General features: G+C 49.2%; 1 protein-coding gene across 1 annotated transcript in view; it reads left to right on the plus strand.

The window, feature by feature from the left end:
* Positions 1-20795, plus strand: part of CACNA2D2 (calcium voltage-gated channel auxiliary subunit alpha2delta 2) — a 719777-nt gene that overhangs the window by 663921 nt on the left and 35061 nt on the right. The window contains exons 17-22 of the mRNA XM_090021767.1: positions 707-781; positions 1827-1901; positions 6399-6470; positions 7232-7303; positions 7642-7703; positions 19432-19508. Coding sequence (XP_089877893.1) covers positions 707-781; positions 1827-1901; positions 6399-6470; positions 7232-7303; positions 7642-7703; positions 19432-19508 — 433 coding nt within the window. The remainder of the gene's footprint in view (positions 1-706; positions 782-1826; positions 1902-6398; positions 6471-7231; positions 7304-7641; positions 7704-19431; positions 19509-20795) is intronic.

Below are 20795 nucleotides of genomic sequence, written 5' to 3' on the forward strand. Positions count from 1 at the left end.
CTCCTGTCCTTAGTGTTGCTGTACATGAGTAAGAGCTGCTAAGTTCTACCCCAGAGCTGGCTGCATATTAGAGTTGTGGGGCAGGTGTTCACGCTGAATAATCTACTGAAGCCATAAAACACTATGAGACCCTTCTGAATAAAGGTGCCTTGAGATGGAAGATGAAGGGAGTGTTTTCTGGGGGGAAATGATGAGAAAGAGGAAATAAACTACATTTCTGGGATGAAAAGATGTTAGCATTTGGAATTGAGCATGTCTTGCTTTCCTCACTGAACCACAGAAGTCCCAGGCCCCTAAGATCCAGCCTGTCCTCTGTCCCTCCCTTGGCTCTGAGACTTGAAACCACATCTGTGGTTTTCCTAAGGTGCTATTGCTGTCTCAGCCTTGGAAGTTGTTTCCCACAGTCCTTTGGGGGCTGGGTCCTTAGGCTCTGAGATCTGAGCAAAAGTATCTGTGGAAACCAAGCAGGCTCATTTGGCTGATCCACTGAACTGCCTCTGAATCCAGAGCACTAGTGTGCAGAAGAGAAGGAGGCTGGCAGGGAGGAGAGCATGTGTCTGACCATGAGGGACTCTTCTGCACACTTCAGGGGACTGGCATGGCACCTATAACACTCACATTTCAGGCTAAGCCCAGGCTGGGCGCCCTGAGCTCAAACCTCAGTCCTGCCCATAATGCCTTCCTGCCTTTGTTTCTCTCTTTCCAGAACCAGCTTATTCTGGGCGTGATGGGAATTGATGTGGCTCTGAATGACATCAAGAAGCTGACGCCACGTTACAACGTGCGTGGGAAAGCCAGCCCTGTTAAGAGAAGTCCCTTAGAAACCATGCTGTCAGGCCATCCCCTGTGAACCGGCACAAGTGGCAACAAGAGGGAGAGAGGAGAAACAGTCATTTCTTTCCTTTCCCTTGATGTTGATGGAAGGGAAATGTGAGCCACAAAAACAGCTGAACATGAAGCTCTCCCAGGCTCCCTTGTGCCTTTTTGCATCACTTGAACCACATCCTGACTGCTGGAAAGATGCTAGGAAGAATGGTTTCAGGCAGCTTGTGTTGTAGGAAAGCAGGGTGCCTTCTGAAGACTGCAAACCAGATCTCTAGCTGGGGCCCAGTAGCTTTGTCTGGGGGGTGGGGAGGAGAGAGAGAGAGTAAAACAGAGAGTGCACACCAATCTCTGACTGTTCATTATTCTCTACAACTGCAAACATCCTCTCACTACTGTGAGGCAGGATTGTTTATAACAAGTTAGAAAGTCAGTAGTGCCTGGACATATGTGCACCAAACTCTCAAGCACTCAGCAGGGCAAGTTGGGAAGGCTACTCCAGTCAGATGGGCATGGATCCTTCCCAGGGTGGCAGGATAATGGGGCTGTCCTAGCCCCCATGTCAGGTCCATCAGTCCAGCCTGGGATTTCACCCTGACTCCCCCAGACAGAAAGTGTTATCTGACAAGCCTGTTGTAAGGGAGAAGGCAGATTCCTTCAACCAGGGGGAAGACCCAGGACTGGGGTTTTGTGGCCCTGAAAAGGATCTCTGGGTGCCAACCCTTTGTGGAATAAGAATCAGAGCTGGATTTTCTTATCTACCAAGTAAAAGTGGATGGGGTCAGCCCTGGAAGAGTGAGGAACAGACTGGGGTGATGCTGGTGGTGGTGGGGAAAAATTCTCCATCTATTAGTAATAGACCCAGAAGAGGTGAGGGCTGGGCTTGGATCAGCCACACAGGGCATTGCCCTGGGGCTGTGACTATAGAAGCCATGGCCTCTCTTTTCTGAGCTCTGCAATGTTTTTCCTTCCACGCTGTAACTCCTCTCTTTGTTTCCTTACAGTTAGGGGCAAACGGCTATGTCTTTGCCATCGACTTGAATGGATATGTCCTGCTGCACCCCAACCTGCAACCCCAGGTAGGAGCAGGGGATTTTCTTCCCACCGTTGCCAGCCAGGCATGGAACAGACTCCAGTTCCCACCAGCTGAGAATCTGGTTCACGGCTTTTAGAGCTAGTGGGATGGACACAGGAGAGGGGTCATGGGAGAAGACAAGTTGGGATGGGGAACATGTGAAATACTCAGCAATCCTGGCCAGGCCAGCCACTCAGTGAAGGGCTGTGCCTGGGATAACCATCCCAGTCCCAACAGTCATTTTCCAGCCGTCCCATTGGATAGGTAGTCTAACCTGTTTCATCAAACAGTGGGGATCCCCAATAAAATTGTGATCAAAGGTATTTATACTCACAGTTGACACTCCTTGTGCCCCACCCAAGCTTGCCCACGGGGTCTCATGTAGTTCAAGTACAGCCACAGTAAATCCAGCTTCCCATGAGCATAGTTCCTCTGGGATCCCTTGGTGTAACAGGGATCCCTTGCCCTGTTACTGGAAAGTGGCCTGGCCCCTTTAAAAACAGGGTGTTTGTAGCACAGCCAGGCAGCAGAGTGGGGGTTAAGGAAAGCCTTGTGGTCAAGTCAGCTGACAGGGGAGGCATATGACCAGAAAGGGGCAGGGCTTTAGTAGTATATAAGCCAGAACTAGAGTTAGAGCAGGAGTTAGACCTGGGTAGCAGCAGGGTAAGGAGCCCTTGCTATGAGATGGGTGCTACTGGTGACTGCCTGGCAGGGAGCTTTGGGAGCTTCTGGAGGGACCTGGTTCAGGGTCTGGAAGAAGTGTAGTAGGCAGCCAGTATTTTGGGTGAGACTAGAAATGAGTAGCTTGCAGGTCCCATTAGTGCCTGAGTGGCACATGATTGCCTTGAGCCCTCCTGGTGGTCAAGTTCAAGGCACAGACATGGGCCAGGGAGGCCCAGAGCCTGAGGAGGGGCAGAGCTTGGGGCCAGAGGGCCCAGAGTCTGAGAAGAGCTAAGCTAAAGGCCCCGGAGGGTGAAACAAGGAGTTGGAGCCCAGAAGCCAGTCTTGCTAGTTAGAGTAGAGAGGTGGAAGTCAGTAAGGCCAGAGCTCCAACAAGGGAGTAAAGGCCCAAAGTGGCCCAGTGGCTTTGGGGACAAGTGTCCCGCTGGATTTGGGACATCTTTGAGGCATGGGCATGACTATGGTGGCAGTTGGAAGTCACAATTTCAGACTGCTTGCCTTGAGGGCTTAAAGGTCAACTGTTGAGGAAGGGGGAGCACCTTAGACTTGTCATTCTCTGAGGGAAGCCTCCCTTTCATTAAGTTTCCATCAAGAAGTGGTAGGCGAGAAAGCAAGACGGGACCTTGAGAGACAGGAGAGAGAGAGAGAGAGCCTGGCAGGAATGAGGCAGTCTTAAGGGGGCATCACAATGGTTCTCAGTTGCCTGGCCTGCACTGCACTGCAGGCCCCAGTGTCATGAAGAGACCTACTTGAGTCCTGTGGCAGGTCAGTATCTGAGCAAACCAGGAATTTGGATTTCCAGTGCCCCCACCCTGGCAGGTAGATTGCCCTGGTTAGCCAGGGAGGTTGGGCAAAGCAGGTGAGTGGCAATGGCTTCCTGTGCTCTGCTGGTGCCACCTTCTAGATACTGTACTCAGGAGCTAGGCAGCTAGATTACAATCTGTTGATGGCAGTGAGTGCATGTGCCCCCCAGGGCATATGTGAGCATGAGGGTGTTCCTGTCTGCAAAAGCTAGGATGGTACCAGTATGTTTTCCCTCACTTCTCTGCCTTTCCCCTCTGCCTATGCATTCCCACACTCCTCATGATTGCATCTGCACAGCTCTGCCATTCAAACATGGAGATAAAGGCTGATCCAGGGGACATGCTCTCCAGCCAAGCTAGAATGAATTTACTCCCCAGTTAATTATTCCTCACTCCTAAACCCACTGCTAGCATTCAGCGCTGAGTCTGTCACATGCCGGACGTTAATTGCCTCATCTCTGGGCTGTGATGTATGTGTCCCTGGTCCCCTACTGACAGGAACGCAGAGGCATTAGCCAAACCCCTTTATGAAATATGACTTCGTGGGGATATTAAGCCAGAAGATGTGAGTGGGATCATTTATCTCTGGGAGTTGCCACAGTCACCATAGGGTGGGGCGGGGGAAACAGGCTCCCCGCTTTGGAACTAATCGGAGAGATTCATCATTAAGAGGCAAGCCAGGAATTAGGCTCTGAGAAATGGCAGTGATCAAGGTGAAATATGTTCCATTGGCAGAAACGTCTCGCTCAGTTCATCAGTGTTATTAATAGGCAGCTGATAAGTGGCAGAGATGGACAAGCGGCATGGTGGAATTTATTCACTCACTTCTGTCCCATTCCACTCAGCAGGGCTGTAAGGTGCATTCAGCCCCTTTGCTCTCATGTGCCATTTGGTTTGAGTTGTGTCTTCCTGTCCCTGCTCAACACAGTGAGCAACAGACTGGGGTGTTTGGTCTCACCAGGGTGTTTGGCTTGGGTCTGGCAAGCTGCAGGATTCTCCCATTTTCAGAGATGGACCAAAATGCAGGGTGGAAATGGCATTATCATGTGTTTGGGGAAGACTAGATCTGGACCCAAAGCTCCTGGGTCTAGAAGGGGCCAGGACCACCACCCCAGGTGTTAGTGAATGCCCCTGAACTGTAGGGAATATTTTGAGGTGGAGCCAGGTATCATAAATATAGTGCTGAAAGGAAAAGATTTTGCCCCGGTGGAAGTCTATTTTGTTATGTCTGGATCTCTCTGGCTGCACAAACACTCAGAGAAATATGGTACCTGCCCTCATGCCCAACCTAGTGCCATCTACAGGGCAGCTGGCTATTTCATGGGATGGGTGCATGCGTGTGTGTGGTGCCACGGAGGCCTGGCAGGAATCCTTGGTGTGCCTGGACAAACTCAGAAAGTTGTCACCCAAGCGAACTCCTTTTGCCAGAAGAGCCTCAGACCCATGGCTTTGTTGTGAGGGGGCTCAGGTTCCAGAGCTGCTTCCTCTGATTCTTCTCTCCTTAAAGTGTGTACACGAGTTCCCAGGTTGCCCAAGGGCCTAACTGGAGCTGAAAGTCTCCAGTTCTTCTTTTTCACTTCACCTGCAGGACCCCTTCCCTGTGCCCTGTCACACTGCAGCCGGCAAACAGTTCTGGGCTAAACTCCATAGGATCTAATGAGGCCAGATCAGGGAGAAAATCTCTCAACCCACACTCGGTTCCTGAAAGAGATTGCCTTGTGCCAGTGTCATAGCCAGGCCACTTGTGCTGGCCCTCCTGGGACATGCCTCTGCCGCTCACTTGCTCACAGAGTTGCTGTGTGGCAGTGTGGTGTTACTGCCCCATGTTCCTCCCACCCACGCACTATTTCTAACCAAGCCATTTTTGTCTGTAGGAATAACTCAGCATCCCAGTGGGTGCACGTCCCCTGCCCTGTATCCTGACCCTCCTTTCCTCAGGGCCTGTTTCTGGAACTGGATACAGGATCACGGAGATGACAGGCACACAGCTTTTGCTACAAGTAGCTTGCTCTTGAAACAGATGCATCGTGACCTTCTCAGTTCAGCCCCCAGCATTGAGACCTTGCTGACCTGGGCGCTGGGGTGACAGATAGTTCACACCATGAATCCTCTTGGTTAGCATTGGTCAGTTTTTGTCTGGCTTGGAAAGAAGCGCTGACCAGCAAACAAGATTGTGCCCTGGTCCGCTTGCTGTCAGCCCTTCAAGAACCAGCTTGTAGTCAGAGCTCTTCTGAACCAGAACTGCACGGAAGGCCTTCATGCTTAAAAGTTTCTCCAGGATTTCAGTGACCAGTATTCCCTAGTTACAGAGAAAGCCTTTACCTTTGATCTGCAAGCTTGGTACACTTGTCCTGACACCAGAGTCAAGGTTGGCTTTTTCCATCTTGTGCATTGTCAGCAATAAAGGACCTGCAGGCAAAACTCTGGCCCTGGGAGCCCCTGTGAAGCCCTCACTGCCTCCAGCCCCTGTCCCCCGTTTGTGCAGCCCTCATGAGTTGGAATCCCCTAAAAAGGCAAGCAGGACCAGACCTGTGTTTCCACTCTCAGCACTCACTGCTGGCATTGATCTAATCTGTGTTACTATCAGGAGGAAAAAAGCTGTTAAAAGGCTCCCAGCTGCTGTCTCCCCCTCTGTAAAAGTTAGGTGAGAACAAGCCCCCCTGCTCCTCCCAACTGTGGGGAGCACTGATACATTAATGTCTACATAGCCCCATGGGGCGTGATACTAAAGGTGCTGGGGAAGGCAAACAGCCACAGTTTTTACTGGCAAAAGCCTCTTGTAAGCTGCTGCCGTCCAGGCCAATACCCACAGTGCCTCCAGGGCACTCACTGACCAATTCAGTTGCCTTACAGGGGCAGACACTACTCTGTGATGAATGGACAACCTCAGGCCTCTACTTGCAGGAAAGTTTGGGTGGGTTTGGCTGAACTCTGCCACCAGGACCTGGCTGAGGTAATTTATGTCCAAGAACCTTGGATTCTCACTAGCCTCTTCCTCCCTTCATCTCTTCTTTAAGATTATCAATTTCCGAGAACCGGTAACACTGGATTTCCTGGATGCTGAGCTGGAGGATGAGTACAAGGAGGAGGTGAGCTATGCCTCTAGGGGAAGGGGCTCCTTGATGCACCCAGACCAGCAATTGATGTTTCATAGGCAAAAGCAGCCTTAAAGGCTGACTCTTAGAGGTTTAGTATTGGTGAAGGGGCCTGTGGAGATGGAGCTGTCTTTGTCCAAGACAAGCACAGCAGGGGCAGCAGCAGGGCACACTTCATGTAGGTTGCCTCTGTTAGTATTGCCCTGCTGTGCCTTGGTAGGCACCTTTACAGATGGAAGAGAAGTACAGTCCTTAACTGCTCTGCTGACACCTGTGTAGGAAGTGGGGGATCAGGCCTGTGGGTTGGGCTTTCAGTACCCAGCAGAACAGGAAGTCTGCCCTCAGTCCCATGCAGAAAGGTGAAGTCAGGCCTCGGTGCTGACAACAATTTTGCATACTATAAATTGTTTCTTTTCCTCTCTTCACCTCAGGGCCATTCTTACCCCGGGCACACAGCCCATAAGCACCCAACCTTTTGTCCTTAGATCCCACAGCATCTCCCCAGGCCTATCGTGTGCCCAGTTGTCTCTTCTGCCCTCTCTATTGCTTTTCTGACTGGGCATATTTGGCACCACCTCCCACTGTATGCATAGAGCACTTAGCCAGGACATACTGGGCACTGAAAGGGTCTGTAACCCAGGGTTAGCTGTGAATTACCCAGTCAGGGCATATGCTATGTGCACTTGGCTCAGTTTCTCAAAGCATAGAATGGTGTTGTATGTCAAGGCTCAGATTCCTCCCTTCCTGTTCCCTAGATCCGGAGAAGTATGATTGATGGAAATGAGGGGCAAAGATTCATCAAAACCCTAATCAAATCCCTGGATGAGGTAATGACTGACTACAATCCATGAGGAGGTAGAGAAGGATGTGGATTAGGGGTGAAGGACAAGGGGCTGCTGTTATCCAGGGGTTAAATCAACATGATTTCAGGAAAACAGCCACAGCTCAGTGTTTCCCAAAGCACTCAGAGCCTGGAACAAGCAGCAGGTCTGCCACTGGGGCTCTGGCACTCCCCTGTCAGCAATGCCTATTTCACTCAGAGTCCAGAGTCTGAACTCTGGCATTGGGGTCCTGATGCTCTCCTGTCTGTGGAGCCACAAGCAGCCCGGGTGTCCTTTCAGAATCTCCTCCTGAGTCCTGACTCTTGTCTTCTTTGGAATTCTAGAGATACATTGATGAAGTATTCAGGACCTATACCTGGGCCCCCATCAAAAGCACTAATTACAGGTAAGCAGTATGCAACTGGCTTGGGGGAGGGGAGGGCTAACTTCAGGCTTAAAATTTCAGTAGGAAAATGCAGCCAGACACTCACATTCCAGATGGGTGGCTGGAGACCCACTGAGGAAGCAGAGAAGTATCTTCTGGCTAAAGCACAGGGCTAGAAATCAGGAAGCCTCTTCTTCCAACTCACAGATAGCTTCAGGTGAGTCTTGCAGGCCTGATTTTCAGGCATGGCTGTCTGACTTATAGCTGCTCAACTACAGATGCCCAACTAAAGTGAACTGATGTCCAGAAGTACAGGGCACTCACCAAACCTGGCACTTCAGAGAATCAGGCCACTGTCATTTTGGAGCCTGAACAAATATTTCAATGCTTATATACATTCCCAGTAAATACTGACATGATGCTCCGCTCAAAGGATCCAGTATGTATTGAAGCTCCTTTGTGCATAATGCTGTACAAATATAGAAAAAACACAGGGCAGGGGGATGGGGATTGAAACATAGGCCCGTGGATTTATAAAAATTGGCTTTCACCTCTTTGTGATTCAGCTGTCTGTATGTAAAATGGGATGAGACAACTGCCTTACTGAGATCTAATTCATTACTATTACAGGCTGTTCAGTTGGTAATCCACACTGCACAGTCACTCATGAGCCTCAGTTTGACGGGGTCTCTGTTTTACAGGGCATTGCCCATAAACATGGGATTCTGCCTTAAAGAGCTTAGTTGGTGTCTTTATGAGAACTATGACCCATGTACAGCTTTGATGTATTAGGGTAACACCCCTAGTTCAGGTTGCCCACTTGTGTCCATTCTAGCTTCTTGGTTTGAGCAAAAGTCATTCTGCTGATTTTAAGAATGAGAAATGGAGAATCCCCTTCTTTCTGGTTATAGAAATAACCCGCTTCCCAGTTAGAGAAAACATGCCTCTTCCCAGTTATAAAATGCGTGCTTTCTCACAGACTACATCCCCCACAGATAAGACAAGCCCCATGTTCTGGGAAGGCAGGATGGAGCAGGCAGCAAAGTTTGCTCATCATCAGTATTGCTCACTCGGCCCTTGCAAACTCCACAGCTCATGTTTAACCCTGTCACAACCACTGCCAAATTAGCATCAACTTTTGCTTGCTCAGTTCAGCCAAAAGCTGCTGTCAACTTGGCAGTGGTTATGTCAGGTTAAAGTCTGAACTGCAGAGTTTGCAAGGACAGTCAGTGACCTGGGAAGCAGACACTGCCCTTCCTTCATGTGAACCAGAAGGGGAGAGAAAGCAGCACAGCTGCCAGAAGCCATTATAACACCAGCATGCCTCCATTCCAGCACAGAAATCATCTTTGCTCAACATGTGCACCCCAGTTCTAGATGGCTAGTTTTTGGGGTACAGGTGTGTGCAGTGTGCAAGTAAATACATTTACCAAAGTAAATGCAGTTGCCTTGTGCATTGCCCAGTGATGATCAGTTCTGGTGTAACCATGTTGTCTCTGAAAATCACACTATGCACTTTACCTGAGTTCTTCCAGTAAGTGTGCTAAGGGAACAGCAGAGGGAAGCCCCATGTGGTATGTGGAACTGCCTTAGCTGTGTACTGCACCTGTGTGGATTGAGGCAAGAGCTGTACTAAAGCAAAAACCTCTTCTCCAGCTGGGCCTCTCCTTCAAAGGGCTCTTTTCAGTGGACATTTTCAGGTATATGGGCCATAGCATTCTGCTACCATCCAGCCCATGGGTTCCCCAAATATGGTCTCATCTCATTGGAGCCCTGGCCACAGGGTTCTACCCAGTCATGACAGGGGAGGTAGGCTGCATTACCCTCTTTCTGAATCCTACTGCAAGCTCCCTCTTCTTCAGCTCATTAAGCATAAGTGAGTTTTTTGCATTCAAATCCTTTTATGGCCTAATCTCACCCTACCCATCACTTCTGGTTCAAGATCAGGATGCTGACTCCCACCTCCTGTCAGCCCCTGTTGCCTGCCCCCACCATCCTATGTTGAATTTTCAAATGAGCACTTTCATACTTTCTCTCATCTTGACCATGGAATGGAAGGAGCTTCCTGTAAACAGCCCCAAAATCACATCTCCGTTCTTTAGATCATTAAAACTCCCTTTTGCCATGATGCCTACAGAACACTAAACAGTGGTTAGGTTGTCAGTGTGCTAAAACTACTGCCCAATCACACCGGCCAATATTTTTCATAGACTCCTGTTACTGTCTGCATTCAACTGTTGTCTTTTGTCTTATGCTTTGATTGTAAGCTCTTTGTCACAGGGTACTTGCGCCACACTTAGCACAGTCAGATCCCCATTCATGACTAGGACTTGTAGGCACTACAGTGATAATAATAGTTGCTGTGCAGGAGACATTCTCTGTCTTTAAAAAGTAATTCATACTGTATCAAGGCTTTAAAACATATGGCCTGTGTAGATTGTTCTGGATTGTAGAGTGTCTTTCTTTTTAAAATAAATAGATACACACTAGGAAACATCACAGAAAAATGTCTTTAAGACATTATCATGGATGCACAATTAAGAAGTGAAAGGTCAGGAAATGCCAAAGTCGAGACTGCACGTCCAACATGAGCTGTCTTCATGTGTGCGTAGCATTTATGAGTGTCTGATCACAACACTTGCAGTCTTTTAATCTAATACAAGATAGCTCAATAACATTCTCTAATGGTAAGCCATGTAAGTTCTGAAGTGAATGAGGGAAGCTCCTCATGGCCCTACGCATGGGTATTGTAGGAAAAAGTGGTCATAAAATATACTATTTGAAGAATATGATGTGATATAGTAGTTAGGGACTCTGAGGCAGGCAGCGTGAGGATTGTAGTGGGATCCGTGTTAACTTTGGCATGTTTCTAGCATTCCAGCATGAACATTTGCTGAACATTGTCCTTTTCCTTGATCACATCCTGGTGGAGACAGCCATATTCCCACCTAGTACCACATCTTTGTGGCTGTAATTATATAGGAGAAAGGGAAATCAGGTTACCTGATGTCAGGTCCCAGAATTCAGTAGCAAGTAGCCCTCTGGCATCATGGTGGCACAGAACATTCAGAACCAGTGTCTCCCTTTTAGGGGTGCCATTTTCCCAAAGCCATTGCTGCTGAAGTCAATGGGAGCAGCAAATGCTCAGATTAGAAAGCCAGCTGCCACTTCAGTTTTACAGTTTCTAGGGACCTCCATGGCTTTTGGGAACACAATCTGCCTTGGGGTAGGCTGCCATCTCATGGCTAGACAGGTTCATTGCACATATAGCTATTCCCTAGGGATTTCCAGAAGCCTTAGGCATGATTCATGTCTCCCTTGGTATCCATGACATCTCCTGAACTAGTGAAACCACACAGAGTCTCAGCTTCAAGAAGGGACAGCTTGATGTCATCCATTTCAACAGGGAGGAATTGTGTGAGTATGTGGAGGTGGAAGGTAACTTGGGTTACAGTGGCCCTGAAATGGTAGCATTCAAAATTTTAAGGGGAAGAAGGATAGAGGGCAGCAGAATAAGGACTTTGGACTTCAGGAAAGCAAACTTTAACAAACTCGGGGACCTGGTGAGCAGGATCCCTTGGGATGCAGGTCTTAGGCAAAAAAGAGTCCAGGAGAGCTGCCTGTACTTTAAGAAGGCTCTCTTAAGGGCACAAGAGATGGAAGAATGAGATGGAAGAATGAGAAATGCAATAGGAGACCAGCTTAGCTAAACAGTTCTCTCTTCAAGGAGTTGAAACTCAAAACCGAATCCTATAAAAGGTGAATATTTGGTCATAGCACTAGGAAAGAGTATTAGACTATCACATGGGCATGCAGGGAGAAAATTAGGAAGTACAAGGCACAATTTGAGATGCAGCTGGGAAGGCAATCTCATCACAGAAGATACAGAGAAGGCTGAAGTATCTAATGCGTTTTTTACTTCAGTTTTCACAAGTAGGGGCAGCTAGCAGCTAATGAGTATAGTTGGTAGCAGAGAGAGGGAAGGAGACAAACAACCTAGAGTAATAGCAGAACAGGTTAGGGATTACTTAGAGAAGCTAGATGCTTTCCACTCAGCAGAGCTCGATGGGATGCACTGAAGAATTCTGAAGGAATTGACTGGGGTAGTTTCACTAGCTATACTTTTTGCGAACTTGTGGAGGTTGGGTGAGGTCCTGGATGACTGGAAAAGAACAGATTTAGTGCCCCTCTTTAAAAAGGAGAAAGGAGATTCTGGAAACTATAGACTAGTCAGTCTGACCTCTATACTTGGAACGGTCATGAAGCAGGTCCTCAAGGAAGCCACTGTGAAGCACCTAGAGGAGAACAGTGTAATCATCAAGAACAGCCAGCATGGATTCACCAAGAGCAAGTCATGCCTGACCAGTCCGATTCCTTCTGTGATAAAGTGACAGGTTCTGTGGATGAAGAGTGAGCAGTGGATGTAATATACCTTGAATTTAGCAAGACTTTGGACACTGTCTCCAACAACATTCTTATCAAGATAAGGAAATATAGACTAGATGAAAGTACTGAAAGGTGGATACATAGCTGGTTGGATCATTTTATTCAGTGGGCATGTCCAGATGTGCATGGACATATGGTTCCCTGGGAACAGCTAGCAGCAGCGCACCTTGTACTGCAGCTACTTGTCCCTGGGAAACGCCCATGCCATGCACGCTATGGCATGTAGCAAGTTACCCCAGGGGTAGTAAGGGAGGCTGGGACCACCACTGTGCTGGCCCCAGCAGCCTTACCTGGGGCCTCCTGGGGCCGTAACCATGGCCATCTTGCCAGGCAGAGCCTGGCTGGCAGTCACAGTGCAGCTCCAGATGGCTTAGCTCCACTTTTCAACAGTGTATGTTGCCTGAGCGTTCTTTTTTTGTTTTGTTTTTTGACCCCTAGAAAGCCAGGTGTCAGAAAACCCCTCGGGGGGGAACAGCACAGCTCACACTCAGGCAGCTTGCCCTTGTAGTGCGGAGAACACCAGGCTGTGTGGTATGTGACACTGTAAACTTATTTGTGGCGCCACATACCGCACAACCACGCTCATCTGGATGTGCCTAGTGAGTAGTCCTCAGTGGCCCAATGTCTAGTTTGGAGGAGGTCTAGGGAGCATCACTATCCATTTTTAATGCTTGGTTCTTTTCAGGTAAACTTTGACCTTGTTTTAAATCAGGACACTTGATATTCTTAACCAACCAGCCGTTGATTATGTTGGCAGGAGCCACAGGAGTCTATAATCAACAGTTCATCAATCAAGGATAGATACAACAGATGTCTTAGGCATGTACTGAACACAAAATGCAGCCTTGCAAGCACTTGTAATAAATAGTGTTGAGGTCAGGCACTTATACCAGAGAACAATAGAATATATCAAGATTTCTTATAGCATTTAGTTAATTCTCAGTTATTGATTCTTTAAAACTTCTCACCCATTTATCATCGTTCTAGTAATTCTCCAAGAGGTAAGGATGCAATTGCCTGAAAGCACTTTTAGGTCAATGATCCTTGCTATTTGAAATGCTTGGTAAGAAAAGGGCAAGTTTTAAAGATATTTTGATATTTTTAAAGTTATAATTTAAGGGTCTTATACGCCAATTTTCTTTAGATCAAAAAAGAGAAATATGTATATAGCTGTGACAGGAGTATCAATATCGAAGCCTTTCTGGGAGTGGCCCCGCCCTCCTGTAATGGGCCAGCTGCCTGCTTACTCGCCTGCCATGCCTTGATCTTACTTGATTAGAAGATGGTTGTAATCAGCGGGAGGCTGCCCATTTTTTCATGCCCCAGTGACAGGGGGCGCTACCTGCGGCTCCTTTTCCTCCCCTACACTGCAGCCCAAGCCTCGCAGATGGAGTTGACATGATTTGACCTGGGCCTTGTTATGTTCTGCCCCTCCTCTTTACTCCTGGGGCTCCTCACTGCCCCCTCTCTCGCTCGCTCTGGGGCTCCTCGCTGCCCCCTTCTCTCTCGGGGCTCCTCGCCACCCCCTTCTCTCTTGGGGCTGGGGCCAATATGCCCCCAAACAAAGCTGCGCCCTCTCTGGCACCAGGAGACCCCACACTACCATGGAGCTCCTATGAGGCCTCCTCCACCCCTAATAGCCTCACCCAGTCCTCTGGTCAAAACGGTAAACATAAAACATAAAGCCCCTGGGCTACAACATAAAAAACTAGACCGTCTGGTCAAACAAAAATCTACTCCCTACTAGAGAGTGAGGGAGCGGGGGGGAAGGAGGGCTCCCCAACCTCAGCAGTGACTGGGGGATGCTCTCAACGCCAGAGTCCTCCCCGCTGTCTGTCCAAGCTGAGTCCCTACTCCCACAGCTGCTGGGGAGGGACTGGCCTCCTACCTGGGCTTAAGAAGGGATAAGCCCTGCCCCTTCCTGGTCAGCTGGTTTTACCAGTTGCCCTGGCAACCAGCACCTGTGCAGCCCTGGTGACTGGCAGCTGAGCGTCCCCCTTTCTGCCACTAGGGGTCTCCCCAGAGCAGTCTCTGCTCTCAGGCACAGGGCATCTGAGTGCACTGTGACAATGCCATTATTTAGTGATAATCCAAATATAGGCATCTGATGTCTCATTGACAAAACTAGAGACCTAGTAGGAGAACATTGTTATTTCTACTAAAGAACACAGAGAAGTACAGTCTCTGAAATGAAATCTCATTGTGCTGCTGCTTCATCTTGGTAATCCTAGTAGAGACAGTCCATTAGTACTGAGTTACTGTCATAGCACTTCTTGATACAGCAGCTTCTTCAGTGGACACAGTGGCTGCGTTCAGACGAGTGAGCATGTGCCTGTTGCAGCCTCAAAGCAGTTTAAGATGCTGCAGGAGGTAGCATGGACTGTAAATTTGATATCAGGAAATCTGGTAGGGAATAGAAGCAGGGCAAGGCTGGCAGCGGTGGCTTGGACCCAGGCTCTGTCCCCAGTCAGTAGGAATGTAGGGGTGGAAGGACTGTGTATGGAGTGCGTGTAGGTGGGGGGACTGTTTAGGAGGGGTAGGTCCCCTCTGCACAGTGCACAGCATCCCCCCACCCCAGCCAGCTGGGCCATTGGGGCACTCATGACCCACTGCAGGCACGGCCCTGTGGCTGCGCACAGCATCACCTGAGACCCGGGGTTGCACATGGCACTCCGGAGCTGGCCCAGCCTACTGGCACACACCTTCAAACAAGACCACACTGGCTCTTGCTGCCACCCAGGGCTCCCAGCACCGCAGGCAGGAGCTGCACATCTTGAGGATGGACTGGTTTCTGCCACCATGGAGCCAGCTCGGTCTGACAGCACACAGGGCACTTGCAGGCAAGAGCTGGCTCGGCCCAGTGGTGCATGACTCCTGCCTACAGTTTGGCAGCGCCTGCAGGTGGTCCATGATCACCCCTGGCCGCCACCAGCATGCCCCAAGCCCCTGCATAAGCCCCACACTCCACCCATAAACATCACTCCCACAAACCACAAGGTCCCCCACAAACCCCACCCCCACACAAATCTCACATCCCCCTGACAAATCTCACACCCTGCATGCCCAGCCACAAGACAGGATGGGACCTGCTGCCAGGAGCCATGGCTGGAGGGGCAACTGCTGCTCTCCAGCTCAGGCCCATGTCCACACCAGTGCTGGAGCATGTGGCCCCAGCCTGGGGTGGTTCTGGTCCCAGGAACCCCTTGGGGGGTGTGATGGGCTGTGGGGAGGCGTGGAGGTGGCAGGAGGGGGGGGTGTGTGAGAGAGAGAGATGGGGGTCAGGGATGGGGGAGAGCTTTGGGTAGGAGAGGCTCTCAGAGCCAGGCTTAGAGTCCTCCTGCCCAACTAGAGCGGCCTGTGCAGGAGGAGGCCAACTTGGAAGACTTCCTCCTGCACAGTCCCTAAGTCCCAGTCGATGGCTTCTCAGGAACAGCATGGGGATCGCTACAGCCTGGGGACAGGGAGCAGAACAGTAAGGGCTGGCACTGCTCAGCACCACAAAGCAGCAGGTGGGACAGCTGCAGTTGGACTCAAGTCCTGGTGCTGGGATGGAGCTGCTGCCAGGAGGGAGCTAGTTGGGGCAAGCAGGGGCTGCGGGTCAGGAATGAGGGACAAGGGCAGGGGCAGTTCACTGGCATATCAGTGCTGCTCAGTGCCTCATGCCTGGTGAGTGAAGGGGGCAGGGGCATCTCTGATTTTTCTATGATAAAAAAACCAAAAACAAACACCAAAGTGTATAAATATTTAGAATTCATTTTATTATGATGGTAAAGGCATTGGTAGGCTCCCAGATTGCTTTAAAATAGTAAATATATCAGTAAAACATTGCCCTACTGATCTTTCTGTATATAGTAGTGTTTCATTTTAATCACAGAAGAATACAGATTTGGGGTATTTTAATGACAGAATTTGTGACTTTTTTTTTACCAGAGAATTTGCAGTTTTTAAACAGGAACACCAGAATCTCTGCTAGTGAGGCAAGCAGTGGACCCAGGCAGAGGAACCTGCCCAAGGCCAGTACTGGGGACCTAACTGGAGGGTAGATAAGGTGGCTGACCTCTTGGCCAAATGGGGCCAGGAAGACACGCTTTGACAGTTCAAAGTAGGCCACCGCAATGAGCACATCTTCTGGGCAACAGCTGCCCAGATGGTGGAGCAGGGGCATAAGCAAACATGACAGCAGTGCCGCATGAAGGCCAGCTGTGCAGCCATGGCCCACTGACAGCTGGCCCAGAGATGCAGGAGGCTCTGCTGCAGTGCTCATACCCAGGTTGCCATGCGGTCCCTGTCTGGGTCTGGCAGGCATGCAGACCTGAGACTGCAGGTCCAAGGTGACAGCAGACCACAGCCAGGCAGTAGCCCCAACATTCATAGATTCATAGATGTTTGGTTCGGAAGGGACCTCAGTAGATCATCGAGTCCAACCCCGTCATGGGCAGGAAAGCCAGCCAGGTGCATATCTAGCCTCCTCTTAAAGACCTCCGGGGTAGGGGAGAGCACCACCTCCCTTGGAAGCCCATTCCAGATTCTGGCAACCCATACCATAAAGAAGTTCTTCTTGATGTCTAACCTAAATCTGCTGTCTCTCAGTTTGTGGCCGTTGTTGCTAGTTACTGCAAGGGGTGCCCTGGTAAACAGAGCATCTCCTATTCCTTGCTGGCACCTCCCTTCCTACCACCACCCCCAATGAATTAGTAGGTAGCCATAAGATCACCTGTCAGCCTTCTCTTGCAGAGGCTAAAGAGATCTAGGGCTTTTAATCTCTCCTCACAGGGCTTTGCCTACAGACCCCCAGCCATACAAGTGGCTCTCCTCTGAAACCTCCTGAGGTTGTCGACATCCCTCTTGAAGTGTGGCGGCCAAAACTGGACACAGTACTCCAGTTGCAGCCTGACCAATGCTGCATAGGGGGGAAGCACCACCTATCACCTCCCTGGACCTGCTTGTCAGGCAGGTCTTGACAGGCTCATGAAGTCAGCGGATGAGAACCTGATGGTGTTCAACACTGAAAAATGCAAGGTTCTCCTCCTTGGGAAGAAAAACCCGCAGCATGCTTATAGGCTTGTCAGCGCTACGCTGGTTAGCACTACAGATGAAAGGGACTTGGGGGTCATGATTGACCACAAGATGAACATGAGCCTTCAGTGTGATGCTGTGGCTAGTAAAGCGAGCAAAACTCTGACCTGCATCCATAGATGCTTCTCAAGCAAATCCCGGGACATCATTCTCCTGTTGTACTCAGCCTTGGTGAGGGCACAGCTGGAGTACTGCATCCAGTTTTGGGCTCCAGAATTCAAAAAGGATGTGGAGAAGCAGAGGACAGCCACGTGCATGATCAGAGGTCAGGAAAACAGACCTTATAAGAGGCTGAGAGCCGTGGGACTCTTTAGCCTGGAAAAGCGCAGGCTCAGGCAATCTGGTGGCCACCTGTACGTTTATCGGGGTGTTCACCAGGATCTGGGGGAACGTCTGTTCACCAGAGCGCCCCAAGGGATGACAAGATTGAAGAGTCATAAACTCCTCCAAGACTGGTTCAGGCTGGGCATAAGGAAGAACTTTACTGTCCGATCCCCAAGGTTTGGAATAGACTGTCGAAGGTAGTTCAAGCACCCACCTCAAATGCCTTCAAGACATATTTGGATGCTTATCTTGCTGGGATCCTATGATCCCTGCTGACTTCTGCCCCTGGGGCAGGGGGCTGGACTCGATGATCCTTCAGGGTCCCTTCCAGCCTGAATGTCTATGAATATATGAGTCTATGAAGTCATGCACCTGCAAATGCATGGTAAAGTTTGGTTAGCATTACTGATTGCTTTGTCACATTAACAACTCATGTTCATCTTGGTGTCAATAGTGACTCTAAGATCCCTTTCCACTGCTGTGCTGCTAAGAACGTCCTCCCCCATCCTGTAAGTGTGCTGGTGCTGTCAGACTTCTGCAGTGGGTAGAGGGTACAGGGGCCACACTAGGTTAGGGCTGTTCATTGGCAATGCATAGGGGGTGCACGCAGGTGCACGTGCACCTCCTGAGAATGTCAGTGTACCCCCTGAAAGAAGCACTGCTGATGCTGCTGGTGGCAGCTGAGGGCAGTCACTGCTCACCACCCTCTCCCCCCGTCACACCATATTGCAATATTATTAATAATAATCCTAAATTCCTGACCTTCCTTTCATCCTCTGTCCAAACACCACAAATAGCTTTACAGCCACAAATGAAATAATCATCTTATGAGGCAGGTCAGTCTGGTTCTTCCCATTTTGCAGATAGGGCAACTGAGGCACACACCAGGTGAGAGACTAAAAAGTCTGTTTAAGAGCCAGGAATCCTGACTTTTACCCTCATTCATTAGCCACAAGACTATTCTGTTCCAGTACTCCTTTTTGACAGCTCCCACTTTGTTTTAAATGCATTTGCTACTCTGATGTTGTATCGAAGGCCTCTCTGTTTGCTGTGTTGGGGAGGGATGTATCATTGGTGCATCCAGGAAAGACTGCTAGTTAGGTAGCAGTCTGTTCACGTGCAGCAAGGTTCATAGCAAGTCGTGGTCTCTAACCTTGCCAAACTTCCAGCCCCTGGCTAAGGGGCAGAAGGATGGGTCAAAGAAATGTGCCTCATTTCTGTGCAGCCCTTTCAGCTCCTGATCCATGGGAGTCCCAGCCCACAAACCATTGCATTTATATATCATGTCTACAAGTTCTGCCCATGCAAGTAGTGGTGTCCAGTCCAAAGGAAAGGAGGATGTCACTTGGGAGGTAAAGTATAAAACACAGCTAGAGCATGGCCAGATGCCATTCTAAAAGAGCATAGAAATATCCTCCTGGATCTCTCTGCAGCTGCTAGGAATGGGGAAGCTAAGTAGGTCCCTTGGAGTATGGAAGCAAAAAACGGACCTGGATTCCTGTGTCCCTAGAATGGGATCTGGGTGTGGCGTCTGGGAGAGAAGGAACTACCTTAGATCTCTTGGTCCAATTAGCTGAAGAGCTGATGTGCTAATTAAACAAGGGCTGAAACCAGCTGTGCCAGATGTCCCTATACTTAACAGCACAGGTTGTCAGTACAAGAGCAGAGCCTGTGCCTTATTCCCTGCTAAGTGCTTTTCCTCCTCAAAAGACAAAATGCCTACTAGCTTCAAATGGCTCAGCCCCAGAGGCTGGTGTCTAGAATAGTGTTTAGGGTGAAGTCCAGCCCCAGTAGAGTCAAAGGGAGTTCTGTCTCTGAGTTCACTGTGGCCAGGATTTCCTTCCTTGTGGATACTTGTACAGCCTCATTAGAAATGTTCTCTCTGTTTCCTTCCCTTCCACAGCCTGGGGCTGGTTTTGCCACCCTACAGTATCTACTACATCCAAGCAAACCTCAGTGACCAGATTCTCCAGGTGAAGTGTAAGTAGGCACTTTCCTGTTTTGGTTGCCCTTTCACATGCCCTTTGACCCTGAAATCCCTAGCTGGCACTGAGAATGAGCATCAGGGACCAGAAACCAGCAACACTTCTGCTACTAAAAATGAATGATGATAATCTTAGAAATAATGAATGGAAATGGACACCCGTGTGTAAAAACCAAAGCTTAACTGTGTTCCTGGGAGTCCACCCAGGTATGTCAAGGTTCAATACCTAGATCTTGCATCAAAAAAGCCTCAAGCTAAAACAAAGTTTCAAAAAAAAAAATAAAGGTGCAGGGGAGATGAGGTTGAACTGCTGCTTTATATGCTTTCTATGTATTGAGTGATAGTTCTGTAGCAGCCAACTAATTTGAAAGCCTGTGAAAATTTGCATGTTTTTTGTTATTCTTCTTCTTTGTTTTATTTTAGCCATTATTATTTTTATGATTTAAGTTTTGGTTGGTTGATTTTTTATTTTTTTTTTTTTTATATTTAATCCGTGTACTTGTGTGTTAGCCTGCCTCTCTTTCTCACTCTCTTTCTGTTTCTTTTTCTGTCCTTTTCTCTTTCTCTCTCTACCCCTAACCCAGCATTTCACAAATCTTGTGGATTCACCACTGACCATGATTAAGTCAGCAGCTCTCAAGCCCCACTACTTCAACTGCCTCTGATGATTCCCCCTGCTAATGATTGTGCTAATTCCCCTTGTAGTGCTCAGTGGCAAGGGGGAATCACGGCTGGGGGAAGAGACAGCAGCAGCTGAAGTAGGTAGGGTTTGAGAGTTCCTGAAGTAGGGGGCACTATCAGTTGCTGCAGTGATTTGCGTATACCCTCCCCCCAAGGAACAAGGGGTCATGCCCCACAATTTGGGAAATGCTGTCATAACCTGTTCTCCCACCACAGGATGTGCCACTCCCAAAGGAGCATCTTATACCCTGTAGTATGTGAATTAGGCCCTTTCCTCTCACTTAATTCTCTTCCTTTCCCCTATCTCTTCCACCCTCCCCACCTTTCTGTGTCTCTCTACACTACCCCTTTCCCTCCCCAAGTCCCTCCTCCATGCCTAGTTCCTAGTACCATGATTAAGAACAGAGCTCCCTCCTGAGGTTTGATTTATTCACAAAAGGAGCTTGGGCTAATAGAACACCAAACGCAGCCTGAGGCATCTCTCCAAGGCCTGGTGCTCTCAGGATCCCTCTCCAAAATGATGCTCAGTACAGAGGCCCCATCTCTCTAGAGACCCCTCCCATCTTCCTTATATCAGGACTGAGGTTGTGAGCTACAACCCC

Source organism: Crocodylus siamensis, chromosome 11 (assembly GCF_052110815.1).
Source record: "Crocodylus siamensis isolate JL-2025a chromosome 11, ASM5211081v1, whole genome shotgun sequence".
NCBI classification, from domain to species: Eukaryota; Metazoa; Chordata; order Crocodylia; family Crocodylidae; genus Crocodylus; species Crocodylus siamensis.